This window comes from Pogoniulus pusillus, chromosome 28 (genome assembly GCF_015220805.1).
Source record: "Pogoniulus pusillus isolate bPogPus1 chromosome 28, bPogPus1.pri, whole genome shotgun sequence".
Lineage (NCBI taxonomy): Eukaryota > Metazoa > Chordata > Aves > Piciformes > Lybiidae > Pogoniulus > Pogoniulus pusillus.
In genome coordinates this window covers 12,711,757-12,739,586 of record NC_087291.1, presented here as the reverse complement: position 1 = coordinate 12,739,586, position 27,830 = coordinate 12,711,757, and the positions used below count along the sequence as shown (strand labels likewise).

Below are 27,830 nucleotides of genomic sequence, written 5' to 3'. Positions count from 1 at the left end.
TCCTGGTCATACCTATTGGGTAATGCAGGAGCATGGTGAAATCCAGTGTATTCCACAGAGAAATCTAACCTTAGAGGACGGAGTTTAAATTCAGAGTGTATAATGCAAGCTGTTAGGAGTTTTCTGTTCTAGGTACCATCGACGTCCAATGAAAGAGTCTATGAGAGGATCTACAGTATGTGAGCATGAACCCAGCATCACCTGGGAGTCCCTGTTCTCGTCTCATCTGTGAGGAGACAAACTGTTCTGAGCTTTTGAATCACCTACATCTGAGATAGCCGGAACAAAATGTGAACTGAAACTTGTAATATTCATTAGTGTAAATATTGAAATAAAAGATGTGATGGTTTGGGTGTTCTCCCCCCGCCTTGGAAATCACCCAGATTAGACCCATCCAGTTCTGGAAATATGAATGAAGCTTATATTTACAGCTTAGCTCAATATACAAGCAGATATTTACAGTATAAACAGTTATCTACAAAAATATACAAGCTAAAAGGTAATACAGAAACCCAACAGCCCTCCCAAACACCTGAGTCCCCAGGAAGGGCTCCAAACCACCCTTCCACCTTCTCCTACTCCTCAACCTTACCCCAGATGTTGCCTTGTGCCCCAAGAAAGAATGGAGGATCAGACAGGGGAATCATGAAGCAAAGTGGATTAATCAGAGAGATGGAGTGTGAGGTTAGAGAAAAAAATGCAGCCCAGAGCTCAGGCAGAGAGCGACTCCCTTATCTGTGTTTGGATTCTTGCTCTTATGCATCTCAGCAAGCCTATGAGTGAAGTAGACATCACCACTGTTTCCCTTTCACAGCCTGTGATCTAATCTTTCTCACCAAAACATTCTAGCTAGCTTCAAACTAGCACACGTACTAACTGTTGTTGTTGAGCATGTTGTGGCTGACAGCACATAGCAGCTGTGCAGGACTGAGAGGTGAATTTATTTTTAGATTCATTTATTTCTTTTTTTTTTAAACAAAGAAATGACACTTGTGTAGGGCAATCCTTTGAAAAACATAGAAGTATAAATCAAAAAAGCCCAAATCAAGAATTAAATACTTGAGAATGTTCCCTCTTCAACACCACAAGACCAATATATCTAGAAAAATAAGCATAATGCTGTAGGATAGACGAGAAAGCACTCTTGAGTATCCAGTTAGAAGTGATGAATAGCACATTAAGGATCAGATAGGAGTAGTAAGAAAAATCACAAACAATCATGAGATAAAATAGCATAGGCAAACATTTTTAGTTCCTTTGAAGATTAAAAAGATCCAACATTGTAGGATAGAAAAGTTGGTGATTTCAGGTTCACTTCAACAAACAAAAAGTAAGAAAATTGCTGCATTTATTTTAACACAATCAAAATGTTTCTTTCATGAGACCTTGAAAAAAAATTGCATTTCAATTAATATTTTTCAAAGACTTTGCTTCCTCAATCACGAAATTCAGAAAATGAACCTACAGTACCAAACAATATATCAACAAACATATATATCAAGAAATACAGATATCAATGCACCTGTAAGTGCTAGTAGTTTGTGACCCCACTGCTATTTCTACCTATTTTCAATAGGCAAAATCAAACTCAAAAAACATTGGAAGACAGTCTGGGGACAAGGAAAAGGATGAGTGATGCTCTGGCTTGCCATTATAAAAACAAAAACTAATTAATGTTTGAATGCCTTACAATCCATATTGTATACTATATTCTTTGACATGCAGCATGTTTGTGCATGTGTGATAATTTACTACAGGCAAGAAATATAGTGGTATTTGATTTTTATTTGTAAGGGAACACACAGATTCCATTTCAAAGTTTATGTCTGTGTTCTATTTTCCCCATTTGTCTCAAAAACAGTGGAATTTTATGACAGATAACATCCTTTGGCATTCATTTCAGTAGGGAGTAAATAGCCATGAATGACCTGCTTGTCTTTACCTTTGATTTTGAAACTGTTTCCTGGCACTTTAACAAATGGTTCACCACACTTCAGCTGAAGGGGAAGAAGATGTCAGTGAATTGATGGATGCTTTTTACTATAACTAGGAGTAGAAAGAAGACTTTAAGCACCACATATTCTCATGGTTTGTTTTATAACTCTACTGAATATGCAGAATTGAATTGATAGAAAATATTGCTAGGAATGCTGTAAAAAAATTCTCTTTCAAACCTCTAGGATAAAATTTTATTAAAAGACTCCTAAGATTTTCCCTTTAAAAGAAGTTTGAAATGAAGAAAATCTGAAAAGATTTTGCTCATTAATTTTATTGGAAATGACTTTTGATCTTGGATAGCTTAATGTTATGTGACAATGTTGAGATTTCACATTACATTGTGACAGTCCAATAACTCCACAATGTTAACAAGAAGAAAACCCTTATTGAGTAAGGGATCTCTCTATAAAGAGCTGTCATTAAAGTTGCATGTGCTAAACTACAAAATAAAAATCAAGCTTTCCATAACAACATAAGCCTGTGGCTGCAAGACACATTTTGGGAGTGGGAAAGAGAGGATTTTATATGCTGTGGAAGCAACTTCTGATAATTGGAAGCATTTTCTTTATGTTAGATGTAAAGTTAATTTAATTTTTAATCCACTCTTGGTTCCCTCACCCTTCTGCAACTAACCCATTAATGAGAGACAACAGATAGACTTACATAAGTCAAATAAAAGACTCATTGCATCAAATTAGAGGCCACTACACCAAAACGTAATAAACAATCCCTCACAAAGTGTCTATGCAATTTTCTTCCACCTTGAGCTAAAACCACATCTGCTGCTACATCCTGTGGCATCAGTACATTTGAAATTTCTCTTCTTTCTATATGGAAACTCAACAACAAGAAGCAAGCAAACAGGACCTCTGTGAAAGCAATGTATTACTAGATTAAATCATCAATCCTTACACTGCTGTCAAACCTGTATCAGAATGCAAAGTACACAAAAAGGCCTGCTAGAACAGTCAGACACCAGTAAAAATTGACCCATGTTACTTTCCTGTATAAGGAGTGTTACATTCTCTGTTGAATTTCCTGTTCTTACAAAGTCTTTCACAGGTGCATTCTGCTCTCTTTGTAACTTGATTAGTGAGTTCTGTCTATGTAGGTTAAGTGCAAACAGATAGGAAAGCTACCAACCCACACCATGGATACATAGAACCACAGAAACATTCAGCTGGAAAAGATCTTCAGGATCACCCAGTCCAACTGATACTCCTACTCTACAAGATTCACCCTAAACCACACCCCCAAGCACCACATCCGAACGACTTCTAAACACATGTAGGGTTGGTGACTCAACCACTCCCCTGGGCAGCTCATTCAAATGCCTGACCACTCTTTCTGTGATTTTTGTTCCCTAATATCCAGACACAGTTCACAAAAAGAGACTATCAGGCATCATCATAGAAGTAGCACCTATGATGTTCTTTCACGTTTGCATTTGGTTCTCAGCTCACTGGAACCATGACAGATCTCCAATTGAGTCCAAATGCACCATTTAAGCTATTCTAATGGAGACATGGGCAGTTTCACAGGTGAAACACCCAGACTTACTCATTTTTGCTGCTATATTGCTAAGGTAAGATGGGCACACAACTACAGACATCACATTTTTGCCCTCTACCCTTTCACATTGTGGAATATTCCTTCACCATCCTTCGCATTCCGCTGCTGGTGAGAAGAGAAGGCATTATCTTAGCTTGCCCTTCTGTGCTCTCTACGTTGTCCTTTCAACTCCTCTCACAAGCACTGTGATTTTATTGTTCATTTCCTGCTGGACTATAAATGTTTGTCTTTCTCTTGGATTTTTTTCCTTTTTTTGTGGTTTTTTTTTTTTCAATTCTTGTTTCATTTGCTGGCCTGTTCTACAGCTCCCCACTCTTTTGTATTTGCATCCTAATTATGTCTAGCTCGAAAACTATTCTGAAGTGGCTCCATTTATCCAAAGAATCACACAATTAACCAGGTTGGAAAAGACCTCTAGGATCAAGTCCAACCTATCACCCAACTCTTCCAATCAAATAAACCATGGCACTAAGTGCCCCATCCAGTCCCCCTCTAAACACCTCCAGGGATGGCGACTCCACCACCTTCCCAGGCAGCCCATTCCAATGACAATCACCTCTCTGACAGCAACTTCCTTCAAATGTCCAGCCCAAAACCTCCCCTAGCACAACTTGAGACTGTGTCCCCTCCCTCTCTTGCTACCTGCCAGGGAGAAGAGACCAACCTCCCCCTGACCACAGCCTCCTCTCAGGTAGTTGTAGACAGCAATGAGGTCTGCCCTGATCCTCCTCTTCTGCAGGCTGCACACCCCCAGCTCCCTTTGTTTTTTTCCAAAGGTGTATTTCTTTCTCCCTTGGATATGTACTCTCCAGTGACCTTCACAGCTAGGTTTATTAGCTTTCAGCCAACCCTTCCATTGTATTTATCAGTCATTTCTTTTTAAGTAACTACATTGTGGCAGCATTTTCATCTCAGTTCTCATGCAAGTGGTCTAAGTGGAGGCAAATTCTTTAATTCTTCCATTCCACCTTTTTAGCTTACCAATGTTTCGTTCTTTCCAGCGCAGACACAAACAGAGTATTTTTAGGTTACAGAACTATTCCTGATTTTTTCCCACATAAAGACAGAGATTCAGACTTTCAGTGGGTAAGATACCCTAACCATTACAGTGGGAAAACCATTATCATTTGGGTTCTTGTTTGCTAGATTCATCTGCTAAGCTGGAGTTCTGAATTTCCACTCTGCAACTCAAACAGTGGCACAGAGATTTAGAGATAAGTGGGGGAAAATATCCTTTTTTTGGAGAGCAAATGGCATTTTCCATTTTTATCAGGAAAGCTAAAAGCATAAGACCTTTGTCTCCATGGCCTCACTGTAACTTTAGTTCAATGGGATTCCAAGGAATATGGGAAGAGTTATTAATCCCCCAAGGCCCGTAAACTGGCTATTTTTCCTTCTTCAGCCTCTCTTGTAGGCGGGGTTCTTCATTTTCTAAAATCCTCATAAGAGCTGAGGCAGTGGAATTTTAGGCTTCAGACTTAATAAAGGAATTCTTTTCCCTTGGGTGTGTAGCACTAGGAAGAGGTATAAGAAAGTTCAAATCTAAACTGAATAGAACCACTTCACATGGTTTTCTATTGTCACCCAGTTCAGGTGACTAGAGAACCCTGACAGTTAAGTCAGTAACAGAGCATCAATACAAAAATAAGTTCATTTCAGACATTGAGGTGTCTCCCAGCTCACTAACGAGATTTTAATTTACAACAACAATTTACTTCCCTACTGTCAAAGTGTATTGAAAAGAGTTATTTGTACACCTAACGAACCATATCACAGAGAACTGAATAGGAGTGCATTACACAGTGGAGCTCCTGTGAGTTCTGCATCCCTGTTTAATTTTTACTCTGCTCAATGGTAATTAATTGTGGTCATTTATTTTGACAGCTTCTGTCAGGCAGCCAGGTGTAATCCACAAAATATACCCCCAAAAAAGCTACAATATTGAGATTTGTATCATTCTATGTGTAAAACATTAAAGCAGAAAACATTAGAAACCTATCTGATTTATGACTGAAAAGGCAACAATATCAAGAGTTTTTTTTCCCCATGGATGTATGCCTCCATTAAACTGATATGGACACACCAGTAGCAGGGGCTTTCTTAGGCATGGCCATGTAAATGCAACACTTTAAGAGGCTCAAGCTCAGTGGCTGTCATTCTGTGCTTGAAGGTAAATGTACATGTAAAATTGCAAGCACAGTGAGTTATCAAAAGTACAAAGAAAATGTGACTTGGCTGTCTGGTTAATGCTATTAACTAACAAACTTCTTTTTTTTAATATATGATTTCCCTTCCTTACTATGTCCAGTAGCTACATAAATTATACCTCAAAGGAACTTGCAAAGTGTCCATATACCTCATTATGACATTTTGCTTCAAAAAGACTCAGTAAATGCATGCACCTGAATTATTTCATCGTCACAAAATCTAATCTAATTTATATCCTGATGGTCCAACTCCCTGCTCAAAACTTCCATCAGATGGCCTCATCAGGGCAGAAAGTTTGAATTTGTCTCAGTGGTGATGTGAAATGTTTCAGACTGTGAGCACTGATTTAACATCTCTCCTTGAGGCCACAATTCTCAGTATGAAAGGTCTGTGCCCCATGGCTGTTATCTCTGACTCTTTTCTGTCCTCCTGACATAAATTCAGCCATATGCTCCCCTTCCAGTTTCTGTTTCTAGTGTCATTCAGAGATTTGAGGGTTTCATTACGACAGCACTCTCTAACATTATTTGAATGATCCTCCAGTGATTTCCAGGACAAAGCATACTGTGTATCTGCCTTTCACGGCTTCTTTCTCTCAGCTACAGCAAAGCATCTGCTGCATGGCCCAGGACAGGGCTCTCACAGAGGTCACAGATTCCTCTGTGTACATTCTCAATATATCATTTTGGATAGCTGTGTCACTTTACTATTTTACACAGTCAGCTTCTGGGGGTGGAATAAAGATCCAGGTTCCAATAAATAAAGGATTGCAAACAAGTCTTAAGCTGTATTCTCTTTCTCATGAGCTTATAATGTGCAACAACAAACAAGAGTTAACAGATACAAGAGACAGTTGTGAGGTATGCTTGTGGCATATGCCCAAGGCCAGCAGACATCTAGGTACTTATTTCTGGCTAGCCTTCTAGCACGCTGTTTCTTGTCTTTCAGAAGCCTTGAAAGAAGCAGATCCTGAGAGAGGATTTCAGTGAGACAGCAGTAAATGGTAACTTAAGAAATCAGTTCAATGGAAAGGAGTAACCAGACAGAATGACCACTTCAAACCATCAAGCACAGGATCAAGATTGACCTTCCTGATGAATAAGAAGACTAATTCCATGAAGCCAAGAAAATGGAATAAGAACCTGAAGGAATACCTGAAGACACTAAGTTTGAACTTGTTAGGACTAAAGTTGGTGGAAGCTCAATTAAAGAGTAGGATGATCACAAGATACCTGGCAGGCATTATTATATTGCAGACTGTTCCCTTTGGGGAAAACAAACCCATCAGATTCAGACTGAATTTTTAACTACACTGTTAACTCTGGTTGTGGGATCACAAGTATAATGGGCAAGTTAAGCTAATGAGTATTTCTTCTTCCTCTCACATTCTTTCTCCAATCTTCTAAAAAAAAAATATCTATGAACACCACAGGAAATTAATACCAATTTATATTCACTTTCCAGCTTAAAGAATCTGCTGAGTGTGTGTGATTACAGACATCCTTGTTCTAACACATGGCATTTGTTGGGGTAATTTTCATTATGACACACTGCAGTCCAGATTCACTACAACCAGTCAGACACAGCCTGTCTAAAGAGGAAGCAGATAAATCCCTTACACAAGGGAGGAAAGGTCCCTGTTAGACTAAAGCAGAAATTAACACAACTGTTAATGCAACTCCTAAATATATTTCCTCAGATATTCACACTCCACTCCTCTGAAATGACTGGGAGTTATCCAGTCAGAATCTGGGTTCCCTTGACTTTAAGCGCTACACAATCTCTGAATTTGGTTAAGTGCAGTTCATATTTCAATTTGAAAATAACAAATGTTAGGAGAGTTTCACTCTCACAGTTTTTGTCAGACTTGGCCCACTGAATACTTTAACTGGATGTTGAACTTTGGAAGCATAAAATGAGAAATTGTGTATGTTTCTCATAAAAGAATATATAGGGAAAACATCATGTGTATAAAACTGATAAAAATCGCTGGAGTTAGCTTTAGAAAATACTTTTAAAGTACATTTTAAAAGTGTTCACAAAGAGTTTTCTTCATTTTTTTTAAAGTAGAAAATAGAATCCAGGAATATTTAACTCTATTCCTTTCTGCTAACACAGATGATACAGCTGACAACATTTAATGAGTTTCCCAATATTTATTTCAAAGTATTCCTTTCTAGCTTGAAATGAATACCAGTGCTGGCAGGTGTCAAGACTCAATAGCAATTTACTTTCAGAGTAATGATGCAAATTACACACTTGAATTCTACAAAGAAAAGAGCAGCAGTAAAATATGTAGTGACAGTACTCTGAAGTTTGTGAGAAGTGTGACGGATTGGCTTCCTGATCTATCTGCTTTAGCCAGCACAACAAAAAATCTTTGTGACTAGCACTCAGTGTAGAGCGCACTTAAATTTAGCTGTGGGACTGCACAGTGCAATAGCTTAAAGGCTCACTACGTTTCTACCTACTTCCATTTTGCACTGATCCAGTATTTCTCTACATTCTTTTTACTAAATTGAGTGCTGAATGGTACAAGTTCACTCACAAAATAATACAGCAGAAATCAGTAAGAAAGCAAAAATCAGAAATCATTAATAGATAATTACCTTACTTATTTTATAGTTGTGTAGAGAGAAAGTTGAAGACTTGTTTAAGAGTGGTACAAATGTTAGAAATCTTTGGCATTATTAATAGAGCTTTTAAATATAAAATAAGAGTAACTTGGACCTTTATTTTAAAATGAATTATATGAATAATTGCTCACAAAAAGTAGGAGGTCCATATAAATTACTTGAAATTTGCAAAAAAAAATTGCTGCTAACCCTAAACAAAAATAGAAAACACAGAAATAATAAAATTAAGGTCTCATGGCAACAAAGGGAGATCAATAAAGTGAATGTAGACATATAAAGTCTTCTCCATAGACAGAATTTTCAGCATTTCATACCAGTAAGGTAACTGCCTTGCTTAACGGCTCAGGTTAGTGGAAAGGAAAATATAGACCACAATCCAGCAAAGATTTAAAACACATGCTTAACTTCATGCAGCTAAATAGTCCCATTAACGTGAAGTTAAGCATGTGTGCATGTCTTTGTAGGATCATACTCAAGTGATATGCCTTTGATGAATGTTTCTTCCTGTGTTAGCAGGGACTGGTGTTTGATCAGGCCAGCATGGGGTTAAACGTCCTTTATCTTTCACCTCTCCACTTAAGAGGACCCTACTATGTTGGTGGGGGTGAGGATAGGAATGAGAGAAGCAGCAGCCAGCCCTAAAGGCATACAGTTGAAATTCTGCTTACTTCTAAAAAGATCCTCTAACAGAGCTGAAATTGAAGGTTTAATTGCAGGATTTGCAATCTGTGGGTTCCTGAGGTGCTTTGGACTGCAGACAAATTCCTGATCAACATAATATTATTATCTTTTCATAAATCACATCCAGTGATTAATAAGGAAGTCGTTGTGCCAATTTCCAGATTCACCTTCTTTTACCAAATGTTTTGTTCTGCATTCCCTTCCCACAACAATAGGAGGCCTATTTGTGCATATACCCATACAAATATTTTTTTCCCAGTTTGGGCCTTAATTGCAAGAGCAGAGACTTCAAAACAGTTCCATAATACATCATATTGAAAAATTGCAATCCTAGCTTAAAATTTCTTCAGGCCCACTCTCTATGGTAACACTAGGACAGCTGTCTCCAGGAGAGAATTGTGCAATGAAGTTTTGTGTAGAATGAGCACAAGAACACAGGGCACTGTGTTTCCTTCAACTGTTTAACTTCCAGTTGCCTAAGGTCTTTCATGGCGTAATTCTAGATGCTCTTTACAAACACAGTAATCATATCAAGTAGGCGCATTATAATGTGGGCATACTTGGGTGCATTTGACACTCAAATCAACAGAAAGAAAGATTCTGCCATCTGCCTAAGTAGTCACTAAGTTAGCAATAGACAGACATGGATCTTCCAAGTTCCTATTCTCACTTTAGAAGTTAAGATGTTAGATTTTCCCATCATTTTTACTGCAAATATATTTTCCCTACCATTTTTACCACAACTATATTTTCTTGCAATTCTTCTAAACAAATGCTTATAACTGCACGTAACTGCTGCATTATGGACTGCTCTAGAAAGACACATCACAGAGAGAGTGATTTGCCATCGGAATGGGCTGCCTGGGGAGGTGGTGGAGACACCCTCCCTGGAGGTGTCCAAGAAAAGACTGGATGAGGCACTTAGTACCATGATCTAGTTAATTGGCTAGGGCTGGGTGCTAGGTTGGACTGGATGATCTTGGAGGTCTCTTCCAACCTGATGGATTCTATGATTCTGTGACCCCTACCTTGACTGTATATGCCACCAGGATGTAACCACACAAGCCTCCTAAAATGAAAAAGAATTTGAAACATTTGATGCATATCAGGAGAGACTATAAAAGAAAATTTAACAAAAGGAATCCACCCTGGATCTTCTGGTGAAGAAAATCAACTAAGCATTATTAACGATGGCAAATATTCAATGGCTGTGAAAAATGCTGTCAAAAGCTAAATTGGTCCAGAATAGAAATAGAATGAGAAGATGAGAAGTTGGGGGGGGAATATTCCTTTTGCTTAAATGCTGCTTTAGTAGTCCATATACTGTCCTAACAAAAAGTGGAATGGATGTATTTAAATAGGTAATTGCAGTAAAACTAACAACTGATTCATCACTTAAGTTGTAGCATCACTGAGTTACAATTTGTGATGGCTTTGGATATTCTTAACTTTACAGCTAACACCCCTTCCAGTTTTTATTATCACCTCATTATTCCTGTCCTTCCTTCATAACGTTATAGTGGCAAAAAAATACATGACTACAAAATAGTAGCCTTTCATACTTCAAACCCCTGAGTTCCCCCGGGGGAGTGGATTACTGCATCATAACGCTGGTATCTGTTAGTTAATGCTGTGGGCTTCACTCAACTTCAAAGCAAAGATATTAAAGGCTCGTTTTCCACTACAAGGCAGGTGTATTTTTATTAGCTCCTTTTCAAAATTGCTATGACTTCACTTGTGGATAAGCCGCCAACAGCCATTATTGAAAGCTGGACTATAATTGCTAAGGAACATGCAACGTCTGAAGCACTAAACCAGCGTTACTGCAATCCTCCAACAATTGACTGAAACCAAGTGTTACATCATTAAAGCTGAATTACAACACACCCATGGCGTGTTTTCCATGTGTGCTATTTTAAACAATAGTAGAGAAAAACCTGGCTATAAATTCACAGATCGCCAATTTGTTCAAAATTCATGAACAATGAGGGCTGTCTGACAGGCTCTCTTGGCTCTATTTTAGTCAGAAATGTCACGCACCATAATTAAATGTCTGTTTGGCTTTTATTGGAGATGGAAATGCTAGCCTTAGTTATAAATTTAAACAACCTGTCACAAGGAGAGACTCCACATTCGTATAGTTTAGGAAAGTTTAGCAATTGTAATTGCTCCAGGAAAGACAAATAAACTAATGGAAACTGTTCTGTTTCTTAATTGGCTTTGCATCGGAAAAAAATAAGCTAACGTGGTTATGGTATAGCTTTCATCTGGTTTGGACTGAGCTCTTTGCTCTGGTAGAGTTAGGACACCAGCACTTTCCACTGTTGTTGCTTTATTTTCATGCAGAAATTAAGCAAAGACTCTGGTGATTACAGCTTCTGAGTTAAGAGAAGATGCCAATGACAAGTGGCAACAAAATCCCTTCAATCTGCCAGAAAAATGTTTAACTCAATTCAGTGCAGTTTGCCCTCACATTGTCTATGTGGAAATATTTTGCTGCCACACTGGTATGCAGAGGCTATTATAGTTTAAGCAAATCCTGCAATTTTTCTACTCAGCTTCAGAAATTTTACAGTGCCCAGATTCCAGTGGAAAATATTTGATCACTCACACTCTTGGACAGAACTTTGTCACCTGGAATAGAAATCAGGGTAAACTTGCCAGCATCCTTATGCAGACAGGCTCTGCAAATATACACTGGGCAGGAGCTCTTGCCAAGGAACTTGTGTCTGGCCAATACCACCTTTCAAATAGCCCATGAATACCAGTTGCCAATAAAGATTCATTATACCATGCAGAGGTAAATATTATTTTAGCTTTTGCATCTACAGTTTTAAGCTTACACAGTAGCAATTCATTTGCTCTCCACACATTACCTGTCTGCAAGTTTCTGTGCAGTAGCCAATCACAATATTCACACTTCTCACTAGCACCTAAACAATATTCTTCTTTTACTTAAAATAGATCACTGTCAGATGCAAACATTTCCAAGCTAACGTTTTTCACTAACACACAAAGTATGTACTATGGCTATTTTAAACAGTAGTATCACATGCAAAACTTCACAGTAGATGTTATGATCATCTAAGTCTTTTTTTCTGCTCCACTGCTTTTCAAGAAGTTGATCATTTCAGCTGGGTTATATAACCTGTTTAAATGTAAGTCAGTGTACAATGCCTTCTACTTCTGAAAAGGTATGGCTATATTAAATTAATCCAGAAGATAGTAGTATCTGTATATTTCTCACAGTGTAACCTTAGTGCCATTCCTTCAGGCAGGGAAGATTCTCCAAGCCAGTCCCAAATCAGGCACTGGGCTATAGTCGTTTAAAAAATAAAGACATTTTGGAAGGGTGTGTGGATCACTTTTACCATCCATGCTTGCCTGTACATTTCTTTCTTGCTTAGAGGAAGCCCACCAACCCAGATTATCTCACCTCGGAAAGCTATTTACTTGTCTGAAATGACACCAGGCTTGCTGCTCTGAAACTTCTCAAACAGTTGTGTAGTTTTAATTTGAACTTTAATGTTACCACTACCTTCACCTATTAGAACGACCTGAGAACAGCCCAGTGGAGAAAACAAGTGATAGCAACACCCTTTAGAAATGTTTTGGTTGGGTTTTTTTAATAACATCTTCCCATATACCTTACAAATAAGGCTGCTTTCTCTTCTCCTTCTTTTCCTTCTATTACATTTCTACCAACTTCATCACTTTATTTTTCCTAACCTCTTCCTCACAAAGTCCTTCAGTATCCTCATGTCACTCTAGCTCTTCAATTCACAGAATCACAGAAGGTTAGGAGCTGGAAGGGGCCTCTAAAGCTCATCCAGTCCAATCCCCTGCAGACCAGGATCACCTAGACCAGACCACACAGGAATGCATCCAGGTGGGTTTTGAATATCTCCATAGAGGGAGACTCCACAACTCCCCTGGGCGGACTGTTTGAGTGTTCTGTTGCCCTCACACTGAAAAAAATCCTCCTCATGTTTACATGGGACTCCCTATGCCTCGGCTTCCACCCCTTTGCACCTTGTCCTATCATTGGGCATAAATTTGAAGCTCTTTCCTGAACCTTTTTTGAATTATTGCTCATGTGTTATTTCAGATTTTCTGCTTTCCTGAAATGTTTTAAAGTAAACCTCAGTATAGACGAGCCTACTTTTTCACACGAAGAGAGCTAACAATGACCTCTTGCCCAGATTAAAGGCAAGCATCTGTATGTTCTTGTGTGCATCATTCAGGAGAGCAAAATGCAAAGATTCAATCCCCTTTTTAGCACACTGATCTCAAATTATTGTTATAATTTGTTACTAGCATTGTTTGCTGAACTCTCACTGCTACATCAGTGGTGGCTGAATAACTGCTGCATCACATAAGAATCCTCAGTTGGTTCTCTCCAAAGTCTGTGGTACCAGAGCGCTCTACTACTGCATGACCAGGGATCACATTTGGTCAGAAAAATACACTTTCTTGTGTTCATTAAGAAAAGGCATCATTACATGAACTCAGCAAGGATCAGTCTCTTCATCTGGTCTGTATTTGGACTTTTTCCCCTTAAATTAAATACTATTTTTTTGTTTTACTCAAAAGTTCTGCTGTGCAGATCTTGTATAAATGAACTTCATTTTATGTCATTATGCAGAGCTCAGTAGATACACCAGGGTTTTATGCCATCACATAGAGTTCAGACACAAAGCTTTTGTGCAAATTGTGTCCTTGCTCTGGTTTTGCATTCCTCTAGATATTATTATCCCTCACAACATTTCTATTGTCTCTGCAGATCTCACTTCCTTCCCCAAGTGTTGTCCCTTGCCTTCACCAACTAAATTGCATCAATATTACTGTGCGCCAGCCTGTCAGCTTAAGCTAAGCATAGTTTAGATTATTTATCTTCATTTCCAACTGATTTTGCCTCTTTCTTTCCCTGTGATTAGAGATGTCATTATCACAGTTTGTAAATCCTCATCAATTCCCATCTCTCTCAAGAATCCCCACACCCACATGTGCAGATTCTTTCCTAGCAACACATCTGAGTCTTAATCCTTCAAGCATCTAGGATTCTTCTATGGGCCCTTGTCTTCTCATATCTTCAATACAGCAAGACTAACTTCCAAAACCTTTACACTTCACTGATTTCCACCTAAAATGCTACTGAAATAATAGCTGTCTTATATTGTCTCTTTGGCTATGTACCTCCTCTCTGTGTACAATTCCTTTGCCTCCCTTCTTAAAAGTAAGCTAATTTTCAATGTTTTAAGGACCCCTTGAGCATATCTCTCTTCCCTGAGCTAACTCTCTTAGTTCTCATTATCATTATGTTCAATTTTCATAGAGATACTGTGTGGATTTTCCTTCAGTCGTCTGAATACTTGTCCAGATTCATCTGCTGCCTTGTTTACACTGTGTGTGCCCAGAAGCAGGATGATTATTTTGTCCTGGGACTTGATGGCACCTTGAACAACTGTTAGAATGCCTCTATGCCAACTAATTTGACTTCAGAGCTAATAAAAGATATATTTACTCTTAAGCAGGACGTTGTGAACAGCGATTGTAGTGATTAAATATTTTGCTGCTTGCAGTCCAGCCTCTCATTAATGCCTTAAAATACTCATTTGCTACTGTAGAATGAATGGACGGCAAGGAGCTTCAGGATCTCCTTCCTACAACAAAGTTCAAACCCAGTCAAATGTTAACAATGAGATCCCTAAAGCACTAAACAAACAGTTGAAAACTATGTTCCTCTCTAAATTTTTTAATCAGAAATAATAATAAATGTCTGCATTTGCAAAGCTTTTTTTTTTTAAACCAAATTGGCCAAAAGAAGATTTTAGAGCTGCTTTTCTATGCACACAGTAACACCTGTAAGGTGACTAGAATTGTTTGTGCTAATGGGAGAATTTACTTATGTCAATAACTACCCAGTTTTTACTCAATTATTCTAACAGTGAATGCAAAATAAACAGGAAAGCAAGGCACTAAACTACCAAATTTCATCCAATAAGGCAGCAATCTTTTCTTCTGTTCAGCAACATACTTCAAAGCACATATTCAACAGAGTTTTTCAATTTTTTAGCCCCCATTAAAATAAAACAATGAGGTGTTTCATGCTTTTCATGTAATGCTAAGTGCTATTTTTAAGCTAAGCAGTATGAAAATGCTAGATGAGAACGAGCCCCAGAGAGCTGGCATTCCTTAAAAATTACTGTACATGAATAGTTGCACATGCATAATTATATAATTACACTTGATGGCAGCAATAGTACATAGAGAAGGCTATTAATAGCATGTAAAATCTGCAGAAATCTTATGAAGATTAATATCCTCCCCAAGTATGAAAAGGTGGAACTTGGTGCAGAATATATTTTAGTTTTACATTTCAGCATGACAATTACTATGAAAGAAAGGATCAAAGTCAAATGGCACAGCTGGCAGCTTGAGAATAATTTAAGAGGTGCACTGGCAATAGCTTTTTGGTTTCAGTAAGATGGACTGCATTAACCATAATAGGGAAACTATGGTGGGGAAAAGTCATACAGCAGTCTCGCCTGGCACTAGTACAACATGAGCTGAATCTGTAGTCTTGATGACTTCATACAAACTTTAAGGGAGAAAACCTCTGCTAATGGATAATAGAAATGGCTCCTCTGCAGTTTGGGATAAAACAACCACCTAGAAATGGATTTTAGTTTAAATCCCTGATTCAGGAACTCACGAGCACCAGGCAAATAAAATTATCATGTCCCCAAATTACAAAGAGATAAACTATCTCAAGGACATGACTGAATACTTCAGAAATCAGGAGAGCTGGGATGGAAGGACGCAATATAAGCTATGCAGAGAATGCTGAATAAACCCAAAGCTTTTCACTCATTTCCCATTCACATAAAGACATGAATTTTACAGTATTGCAGGGGTGGGTTCACAGAAGCAACTTCTTATCATTCAGTTAATTTATAAAGACAGAAATAACTAGAGTTTGGGAGAAGGTACAGATCCTCCCTGATTTCCACCCTTACCCTATTCTCTCTCGGACAATTATAGGTACCCTTTGGACTAGCTGATCCGTATACGAGCTGGAGAGCATTGTGTCTGTCTTGCCTTGCTTTCCTTTCCCCAACCATTTCATTCCACTCTGCTTTTCACATGGGTAATATTTGCATTTGCATAAACCGTCCAACACAGAATAATGCTGCATTTGACAACACATCAGACAATCACCAATTTCCAAGTCTTTCCCCAAACAGAAGCGCACTGGAGGCAAAAGTATGACACATCTTAGCTGAACTTTCTACAAACAGATAATCAACAAATTTGATTTGCAAGGCATAAAGCACAGCCTCCATTTCTTTGAAATTACTCTAAGAACACAATACCCTTTCAACCACAATATTCCACAGAACATTTATATTCTGAAGACAACACAACATAAGAGGCAAACACAAACAATTCCAAATATGAGAAACTCTGCTGTCAAACATATCATGGGTTCTTTGAAATTAATGGTATGTATGCCCAGCTAGGTACAGCTTAATACACAGAGATTTTACAGCTGCAATATAGGCTGGGGTTTTTTTTTGCTAGAATTTAATAGTATGAATTACTGCACATTACAAAGCAAAATAAAATCATGAAGACCACATAATTTGATCTCCACAAAGATCAAAATAAAACATTAGAGGATGTAAAGTAGCTGGTTGGGCAGACTTTATGGGAATTGTTCAGGGGAAATGGACCAGTTTTGCTTGCATGCTGCTTTCACTGCTATTATTTTTGTTAGTTTTGCAACCTGATGCTTTTGATTTTTATTTGATGATAACAAGTTTTGAAAGCCACAGAGTTTATAAAGTAAAAAAAATAAACCTGGATCCACTAAAGATCCTGTTTTCCTCCTTCTTAACTCTCCACTAGCTGGGAGCAGAACTGTCAGTTTTACATTGTTGCAAGGATTACATCTGATGCATCTAACCAACTGAGGCTTTTCTAAGAACTTGCCAGAACTCAGTAAATACTCAGAAAGCAATAAATAGTCCAACAAGATACTCAAAAGCATCAAGTTAAGGTATTTTCAGTGCATTTAAAAAAATCAAAGTATAAAGTTATACTTTTTATATCATTCTTCTTAATGAGGGTAACACTACAGAATTACATTATAGCAGGAAAAACTACGTCAGAATATGCCACACTATTAGTTACATTCCTTTCTTGCTCCTTGATAGAATTTATTGATAGCTACACACTACATACACATGGAAAACATGCATATTTCTTTTTTTCCCCACATAGATAAACCTGGGTATCCTTCAAGCTATGAAAGGATTTTCTATGATCCTCATGAGGATTTCTTACTTTGGGATTATATATCTGATTCAAGTGAGCTACCCCTGAGTAATATACAATGACAGAAAACTATCAGTGTGAAACAACTGATCTGAATTTCAGGGGCTAATATTCTTCAGATACTAAGGCCTGTGTTAAGACTTGATAGTTTGCTTATTTTAAGTATTCAGTTTCCCACTGCTAATGGAAAGCTGCTTATTTCCAGCAGCAGCCACTCATGAGAAATCCACTAATCTCTCTCTGCTCTTGGAAATAGAGATAGGACAATTTTATCAACTTAGTTCTTGCATTGTGTGATTTCAAGGTTAATGAACTTACAGCAGGCTGAAGACTTCTGATTTTCAGGGAAGAAGTTTGAATTAGATACTTGTTTTTGTTTCAGGCCTTTGACACTTCTTATTCTATTAGTGGGTGGGTTAAAAAAAAAAAAAACATGAAGTGAAATAAAAATCTAACAGCCCAAGTGGAAAGAAAAATCCCAATTATCTGTCTCCAACCTCCAACTTCTTTATTTGTCTTCCATTCTTCAAAAGCTTTCACAAACCTCAAATGATTTTTTAGATTTTCTTTTATTTTGATTTGGTTAGCACATCGCGGGGGGGGGGGTGGGGGTGGGTGGTGTGAAGAGAAAAGAATAAGAAGTTTTTCTACATCTCTCTATTACTGTATTCCCTAGAGAGGACTCCAGAATGGCTTATAGCTGCCTTCTAGTACCTGAGAGGATCCTACGAGAAGGCTAGAGAGGGACTTTTCATAAGAGTGTCTAGCAACAGGACTAGTAATAATGGTTTAAAACTGACAGAGAGTAGGTTTAGACTGGATCTTAGGAAGTTCTTTAGTATAAGGGTGATGGGAGTCTGGAACAGGCTGCCCAGGGAGGTTGTGGCTGCCTCTTTCCTGGTTCAAGGCCAGGTTGGATGAGGGCTTTGGCAGCTGAGTCCAGTTGAAAGGTGTCCCTGCTCATGGCAAGGAAGTTGGAGTAGATGATCTCTGAGGTCACTTCCAACCTGAGCCATTCTATGTAATGATGCTGCAATATGATTCAGCACAATGATAGAACAAAATATCCCTGCTAGTGTATAGCTATTGACACTGCCACAAAATGGTATGAACAATTCTGTCTAAAGCAAATAGATTTAATCAGAAACTCTAGCTTAGGATGCAAATGCACAATTGCTAAAACTAGTTAAAATTGTTCTTTCTGGAAATGTACTCAGTTGAGAACAGAAAACTTCAAAAAACTATGAATACATAAATTCATCAAGTTTTCTAAACCAGGCAACTATTTGACAGGCTTCACTTGAAAGGCAGGAATTAAGTGACCAGAACTTTAACTAAGATGATGACACTGAGGTGGAGCAGACCCTTTTATGCATGCACAAAAGCTAATATCTGCCGTAAGATGTCATAATGTAACTAGAGCATGTGCAGACAAAAGAAAGTGGAAATATATATGGAGACATAGAGATACAGGACAGTGGAGTTAATGGCCAGATTAATGTTCTGCTTAAATATCACTTTTAACTGGTTCCTAATACCTGATCATTCTTTGTAGTCAATTTGCATGAAGCAAACAAGATAAGAAATAATTCTATCTAGGGACATATAGTCATATGCAGATGTACATAATACAGGTAAGAGCCAAAAGGTAATAGCTAAGGACCAAATACAGGATCCTTTTCTCCTTAAAATCTAAAATGGGCAAACTATGTCCTGGCCTTTCCAATTGCATATTAGCTTCCAATCAGCAAAATAAACAGCCTATTCTAAAAATGTCATGGGCTCCATATAAAGATAAAGCAAACAAATTCTGTCACGACAGATGTGATCACTCCCAGACTCCACAGGGGGTTGCTGCATTATTTTGCCTTAGTTTCAAGTGATAACTAGAGATTTACATGGACTTTTTTCCCATAACACCTATTTCCAACTTTTAAATACACAAAGTGTTTTGCATGTCCTGCGTTTGGGAATCAGTTGTTAAAGGCAACAGTTGCTAATCTTCTTTCATCAGGCAATTTTTATTTGGCATTGGCAGGAGAAGGAAACTTTAAAACATTCTCTTTGCCTTGCGTAATATCCAAATAGAAAAATAAATACATCGTTGGTGCCTTCTCTATACTCTGACTCTAAACATCATAGGAAACAGAACTGGTGCGAAGGAAAGATTTAACAAGGCAGTAATACAGAAAACTCATCACAGCACAGAAAATGGCTTGATTTTATATTACTGATCTGTTGCCCATTTTAAACAAGAGGCACTGGCTGGTTAGAATTTAGCAAGCAATTGCCCAGATGCCATTAACTAGGTTCAGTCTCTGTGGTTACTTCAGGTGCTGCTAGTAGGAAAACAGAGGCTCAACTTTTACTGTGCTTGTCTTTATTTGTTGCTCATGGGAAGCTCCCAAAAAAATAGACTGAGCAGAAGATTTCAATTTGGATTTGTTCAGTCAGAAATTCTAATAAAATGAACTGTAGAATATTCTAAGTTAATTTCTGCTTTCCTCAATGTGGGTATTGATTTGGCCTTCCAATGGCCTATATTAAAGCTGGGTTCTCTGGGTCCTACATAGACTTTCTCTTCCAGAAAAGCTAAGTTTTCAAAGTTGCCACATCCTGCTTACTGTTACAGCAATGAGAAAGAACTTTTTTTATCTCCAATTCCGTTGCAAGGTGTATAAACTGAGTAACCCAAAGCTGCATGTCTTTTTCACATTTGGGGGTTCTCTTTTTAAATCTTGCAAGACAAAAATAACCAAAATACTTTCAATGCTAGGCTGGTTCTTTGTGGTCACCTTGTGTTTGCCAAACTCAGATTTATCCCACATCACAAATAGCTAGCTTAATTAAAGCTGTCATCTCTTAAAAGCTAATTCAATCCCTCTGCCTGTCATGTGGAGGCTAAAATTCAAATTAAGCCATCTGCCTTCACTGTCTTGGGAACACAGCTACACCTCCCCTCTCTTTAAGAGTAGGACAATTCCCACCTGCCAGTTGCAATAGCTTTGGTGGCAGACTGTCTGATTTTGGAAAGAAGTATACATTCCAGGTTGTCCTAAAAAACAGGCATGCAAGTGAGCTTGACAGGCTAAAGACAGGCCACAGAGAGGCTGGAAAGCTTCCTGCTCTGGAGTGCTCAGCACAGCTGGGGGACACAGTCTGATGGATGCAGAAAGTATCTTCTGCTTCACCCCACACCGTGTATGTAGGTAGGAAATCTCAGCAAGCAAGCAAGAAAGCCAGACAGTGTCTTTCATTCTGGGTGCAGCAATCAGTCATCTTACCCTTGCCTTTGACTCTTAGCAATGTGCTTTATGCTATACCTTTAAATCAACTTTGAACATAAAATTTATGAGTGTAAACTGCTCAGCAAGCACTGGCTCTGTCACGCATAGGAAACAGAAGTCTGCTCCAAGTGCCTTTGCACCTCTCCAACAGAATCCAGGCAGCACGGGCTTGTCTGCACGCCTGCCTCCCACTCCAGCATACACCAGGGCTGTGATGCAGAGGAGCCTCTGTGCTTACACAGATGACTAATACTGCAAACAAGGCAGACTCTGAGCACTCCTTCACTGAATGTACCTTCTGAAGCTCTTTAAAGTTAGAAAATAAATAATTACTTTGCTGGTTTCCTACAGTACTACATCTGCAGGAGAAATCCAGGGATGAAACAAATACATGCATTTGTGCATTAACAAGAAAGAAGTCAGTCCATACTGTGGTAGTGGAACTGCAATTACACAGAGAAATATCTACCCATGTGGAGTATCTCAGCTGTCACCAGAGATTAATATCAGTAAAGTAATTCAGTGATATGGAGATGTCTATTATCCAATGTGTTATGATGAAGAAAAGAATGCAGCATTACTAGATACTAGAAAAAAAATGTGCTTTGGCTTATGAGTCAAACTGGTCTGCAATGCAAATCAGTAACAACGTGTGTGAGAGTGTTTTTACAAAGACACTCTCAAATGTATAACTAAACATCAATAATTGCAGTTGGCATGGCTGTTCTCTTCAACAAAAAGGCAAGCATTGCATACAGACACAAGCCAATCTCTGCTTTAGGCTAGGCAGGGTCAGAAAAGAAACTCTACAGCTGTCAACGTGAGTGCTGACAGAACAAAATACAAATTTCAGACAGCACACATGAGCATGTATTTTCTACCTTCAGGGTATCATCTTTGCTTCATCTCTGACTGCATGCTTCTGATTTCTATTATTTCTATTAAGTATGACTACCTCCTTGTCTTGTCAAGCAATTAAAGTGACAAAAGTAATAGCAGATGCCTCTTTTTGTAGTTAAAACTACAGCAAGCAGACCATAGCTTGCATTTTATTACAGCCACCCTATACAGCCTAATAATTGCAAGGTAATTGAAAAGATCCTGATAATAAAACATGAGTTTACCTTTTTTTTTTTTTAGACAAAATAAACATATAACTTAATTCAGGCTTCGTTTTAATAACACATTAGATGGTTTCCAACTTGTCTTGATTTTTTTTTTTTGTTTTATTTTATGATTGTAAATAAACCCTGGAAAATTCTTTCCCCCATTTTACCACCTGAAACTGCAGCTGTTGGCTGACACTATCAAAGCCTCGCAATTCCGAACTCACGTGCAAATCTCATCAAGTGCAGACACTTCTAATTGATTCCAGAGGTTTTTCTTTTGCTAAGATCAGCAGGCAGAGGAAGAATAACGAGCAGCTTTTAAGCAGAAGGGGGAGGGTGTTGAGCTCAGTGAGTGGAGATTTTAAAAGCTCCAGTTGGCTGCTCTGCCAGAAATGCAGAGTAATTTTACGGTCAATTGGCCAGAGCATCTGGAACCATACATCATAGTCTTTAGTTGATGGTGGTGAAGCCGACTCTCAAACTGGCTAAGTCTAAAATCAGTAATGACTCTGCTGTCACACTTAAGTGGAAACTAACTTAATCTACTGCCAGATTTTACTGTGACTTTTTCTAAGGGACATTATTCCCCTTAGGGCAGTCGTCAGGAATATTAAAAGTCCAGTCTCCAAGATACAGCAAGTGCTACAGTGGACTTTTCTCAATGAAGGTAACACAGAAAATACAGATTACAACTGGTGTTTGTTTAATTCCATGTGTGTTGACAAGGCTTTTTATCATAAGGCAGTAGAGTTTCCTTCCATCCTCAGGCCCATTTCTAAAACACATTTCAAATACTCCAGCCAATCTAGCTACAGCACAGAGGCTGCATAAATGCTGAGGCTGTAAATCACAGCATAGGGCATGGAGCTTTCACCTTAATGGAAACCAAACAGGAGATACGCTCCTCTTCGAAATGTGGCATAGATGATCTTAATGGAGGACCAAGAAAAAATGCTACAGAGCAGAAAACTATCATCAATGTGGAAATAAGTTCTTATGAGTAAATGCTTGTTTTAACTCAGTACTCCTAAGTCAGTATTCCAATGCTGGCAAATTACAGCAAGAAACAAGTGAGGTAACAGCAAGTCTTTGTATGATGAAAGGAAAAATAAGTAGTGTGGCAATTAAGAGGGACTGCTGTGGAATGCAGAATACAGCTCTTCAATAAAGAGATATTTTATACAGACAAATTAGCTGGCACACTTGTAAGAAATAGAAGTGCATCAAAGCTCAGAGAAGCAGTTTATTTGATACAGAACACTGTCTCCAAGTGTCTGGAACAGCTGCATCTACCAGGTTTAGATACTCTGGAGGAGAAAATAAACAATTTAGCCATAACGAAGTTCAGTTCTGCCCTCATCACTTCAGGGCAGAATTATATCCTACACCACAAGATTGTATGTATCTTCCAAAGCTGGTTATATTTCTAATGCACCATGTGTCCACACAGAAAACAAACTACAAATATATAAAATATCATAGAATGATTTAGGTTGAAAGGGACCTCAGAGATCACCTAGTTCCAACCCCCTGCCATAAGAATCATGTGTATACAATCTCTCTTCTTCTTTCTTTTCTCCAGTAAAGTGGTCCTAGATTTTTGCCCTTCCCATGGGTAAACTAATACATGCCTGCCAATGCTTTCACAACCAGGCAGCCCAGGAAACCGCAGGGTAGGAGGATCCTAGGTGAACAGATTTACTCCCAGCTACGATGCCTTAGCTGAAGCAAAGGTAAAAGCACATCAAGATAGACATCTGTGTTTCTTCCTTCAGGTTGCTCACTCCTAGTCACCTTCCTTTAAGAATCTTTCTCAGTACTGAGTTGCAGCCATGATCAGAGTTGGCGAAATTATTTAAGACAAGAGTTCCAATAACATGTCACTGACTCTCATTTCTACTTGCTCCTCATTAGTGCTACTTTCAAATAACAGCCAATGCTTGACCAAAATCAGCTCATGGAATATGCTGGCCCATGCCAAACCAGAGCAATTGGATGGAAACTCTTTGAAGAGGTGCACCATCATCACAGATTTATTTTTACATATCGTGCCTGCTGAACTGTCACATAACTGAATGCTCAAGCAATGTTTTCTGCTACCTGCAGGCGGTTAGGAGACTCCCAGCCCAGTCTGACAGATTTGGCTTTATTAATACATGCGATCGTCACATTTCACAGGCATGAAGTAATCAGCCTAAAGAAAGCTAACTACTATAGGATGTGGCAGCAGAGATCCTCAAACAAAAACACATGACCTCTTCAGTTTACTGTCTATAACCAGTCAAATATATATCAACCCCTATCACCAAAAGGTGATTAAAGTAAAAAATGTCATAGGATCTAAAAATTTCCTCAAACATCACCACCTGTTTTCCTAGGAAAAAAAAAAAGAACCCAACCAACCAACCAAAAAAAACACAGCTCCCTCCTGGTTCTTTCACCTGAGTGAAACCCTAACACCAACCCCAAGCCCAATTCCTAACCCCAACCCTGACCCCTAACACTAAACCCTAACCCTAATGGACTAACCCTAACTCGCTCACCCTAACCCTAACCCTCACCCTAACCCCAACCCAAAACCCCTAAACCTTAAGCCCAAACCCTCACCCTGACCCCTAAACCCAACCCTAACCCCTACCCCTAACCCCAAACCTTACCCTCACCCCTAACCCCAAACCTAATCCTAACCCTTAACCCTAACCCCTAAACCCTCACCCCAAACCTAAACCCAAACCTAACCCTAAAGCCTAAACCTAACCTCTAACCCCAACACCCAACCATAACCCCGAAACACAACCCTACCCCCTAACCCCTAAACCCTAAGACCAACCCTAACCCTGACCCCTAACCCCAACCCCTAAACCCTAAGCCCAACCCTAACCCTGACCCCAACCCTAACACTAAACCCTAACCGACTGACCCTAAACCTAACTTGCACACCCTAACCCTCCCCCTCACCCCTAACCCTAACTCCTAACCCCAACTCTAACCCTGACCCCTAACCCTAACACTAAACCCTAACAGACTAACCCTAACTCGCTCACCCTAACCCTAACCCCTAACCCTAAACGCTAACAGACTAATCCTAACCCTAACTCGCTCACCCTAACCCCAACCCCTAACCCAAAACCCCTAACCCTTAAGACCTAACCCTCACCCTAACCCCTAAACCCAACCCTAACCCTAACCCCTACCCTAACCTTAACCCTAACCCCAACCCTCACCCCTAACCCCGACCCCTAAACCCTCACCCCAAACCTAAACCCAACCCTAACCCTAAGGCCTAAACCTAACCCCAACCCCTAAACCAAATCCTACCCCCTAACCCCAACCCCTAACTCTAACAACTAAGCCTAACCCCAACCCCTAAACCCTAACCCCAACCCTAACCCTGACCCCTAATCCTAACACTAGACCCTAACCCTAACGAACTAATCCTAACCTTAACTCGCTCACCCTGACCATAACCCTCACCCCTAACCCCAACCCTAACCCCTAACCCCTAACCCTCACCCTGGTCAGGCTGGATGTGGCTCTGAGCAACCTGATCTAATGTGAGATGTCCCTGCCCGTGACAGGGTGGTTGAAACTAGATGATCCTTGAGGTACCTTTCAGCCCTGGCAATTCTGTGATTCTATAAAATGGGGGACCATTTGAAGTTAATCACAAACATTCAGATGAGACATAAGGAAGAAATATTTTACAATGGAGGTAGTTAAACAGTGGCCTAAATTGCCCAGACAGCTGAGAGATGCCTCACTCCTGGAAACATTCAAGGTTGGAATGGATGAGACAGTGAATAATCTGATCTAGGCTGAAGGTGTCCCTGTTCACTATAGGGAGGTTTGACTAGATGACCTTTCAAGTTCCTTTCCAGCCCAAACTATTTTATTATTCTATGATAATAAGAGCTACTAAGATCACAAACTTGTTGATTTATGTTAAAATAGAAGTCTCTAGTCTTGACACATTGGCATTACTCAGAAGCATTATATATTCTGGTCTCACTGAGAGGAAACAACTTGGAAGGCAGCTTTTGTTATTTCCAAAGGAATTAAAAAAACAATATATATGAGCAAGGTACTCCTGTTTCTTGTTAAAAATGGACTACCTAGACAATGCCAAACAAGTGACTAACGGAAGAATAACAGAAGCATAATGTAAAGGATAAAATGAAATACATTAGACAAAAGAATGAATAGGAAAGTACTATAGGGGGGAGTTCAAGGTGGTAATAAAGTTAAAATTTCGATGGAAGATATATATGAAGAACAGATTCTAAACTGTTGGGCTTTTTTTTTTGTTCATGAACGAGTAGGAGCTGTAGAGATCCCTACAAACAATAGAAGTAACAATCTGATATAATATTTTTTCTTTTAGTATATGTTTTGACAAATAATTGCCCCTCAAATTCAGTTAGAATGCCCAAATGATTCAAATATGAGAAATCTCAAGTGCTATAAAATTAAATGCCAAATTTTAGAACTCTTAGCTTCAATCCTATCAGCTGTACTGGCCACTCAGTAAATACTCAACTATATTTCAAGTTATATTTAAGCAAGTAAAATCCTTTAAGTATCTGCTGAATTTTGCCAGACTCTTATGAAAGGATATAAAGATTCACACACCGAAGTTTTAACAATGTAAGGAAAAAAAAAATTGATCAAGCCACTTCTTGACTGTTGACATTTATCTAGCTTTAACTATTGTCCAGTAGTCATTGTTTCCTATCTCAGGTAAAAAGAGAAAAAAAATCCACACAGAAGCATAAGATATTTTCATTCTCCTATTTGAGAAGCAGAAGGATTAGCACCACTGCCAGAAATCTCCAATTAGGAAACCTGTAATAAATTTTGCAGACGTTTCAAGTCAAAGGAACCATTTTGGTCTTGGTTTCAGTCTCTATCCTTAACAGGTTTCTTTCATTTTCTCTGGTTTTAGGACAAGAGATAACTTCTTGATAACACCTCTTTTAGTCTTAGTAATCTGTTCTTAACCTTGTTGAGAACTGTCCTTGCTGGTAACCAATATTAGGTAGCTTGGGAATGTTATTCAGATCAGAACTATACTCATGATTCAGTGACAGTTAATCAAGGTAATAGGAAGAGTTATTATGAAACACCAACTGCACTGAAGGAAGAAGGTAGACTAAAAAGCACATCACAAACAGGATAAAAATAAGTTGTAAGAACACAAAACCAACCATTCTTAATCAGATCAAAGGTGTCTTTAGTCCAGTACCCTATCTTTCTCAGTGGCTAAAGGTCTGTTTCTGACATACAGCATAAGTACAGAGCAAAATGCTTCATACTTAATATTCTTAGAGCCTTCAAGCAATTTCGTATTTGTCCAAACAAAAGATGAGTAAATTCAAATTCAGCAACATGATTCTATTATTCACCATAAAGCATATAGCCAATAACATATTATTTTGGAAGAAATGGAAATTGACATCTCTGTAGTAAAACTCCAATAAGTTTCTTACAAGTTACTCATGAAAGGTGAGAAATAACAAGAAAAAATACCAATATTCCACTCAAATAGTATAATAAAAACGAGGAAGCAAACTGTATTTATTGTTTCTGTTTTTTTTTTCTAAAAATACAAAAAAAATCTATAGAGTTATCAGCACAGACATCTCAAAATGACAGTCTTACCTCATATGCGTAGCTCAAAGAAGAAAACTGACTCCTTAGGTAGCCAAATTTGTACCCAGCTACAAAGACTAAGCAGCGAATGAACTCCAAAATTCCTGCTTTGGGCCTAGAAATGGGAGGTATTCCAGATTAATATCCAGTCTTTTCTGCTTAGTTAACTTCAGTGAAAAAGAGAATGCAGAAAATCTGTGATGTCCTGCTCTTAACACCAGATCATTGCTTTTAAACTTCTAGTTAGGTCTTTCTAGAATGCACCTTACACAGGCTTCTAACACTGAATTTGCTGAAGGTGAGAATATGCACTAACTGTATCTGACCTTACAGATATGTAACTGCACATA

General features: G+C 38.6%; 1 protein-coding gene across 1 annotated transcript in view; it reads right to left on the bottom strand.

Annotated features, from left to right (window-relative positions):
- The window catches only part of AGMO (alkylglycerol monooxygenase), a 160,260-nt gene that overhangs the window by 12,824 nt on the left and 119,606 nt on the right, over positions 1-27,830 (bottom strand). Inside the window, exon 12 of the mRNA XM_064167038.1 lies at positions 27,490-27,595. Within this exon, the coding sequence (XP_064023108.1) occupies positions 27,490-27,595 (106 nt within the window). The remainder of the gene's footprint in view (positions 1-27,489; positions 27,596-27,830) is intronic.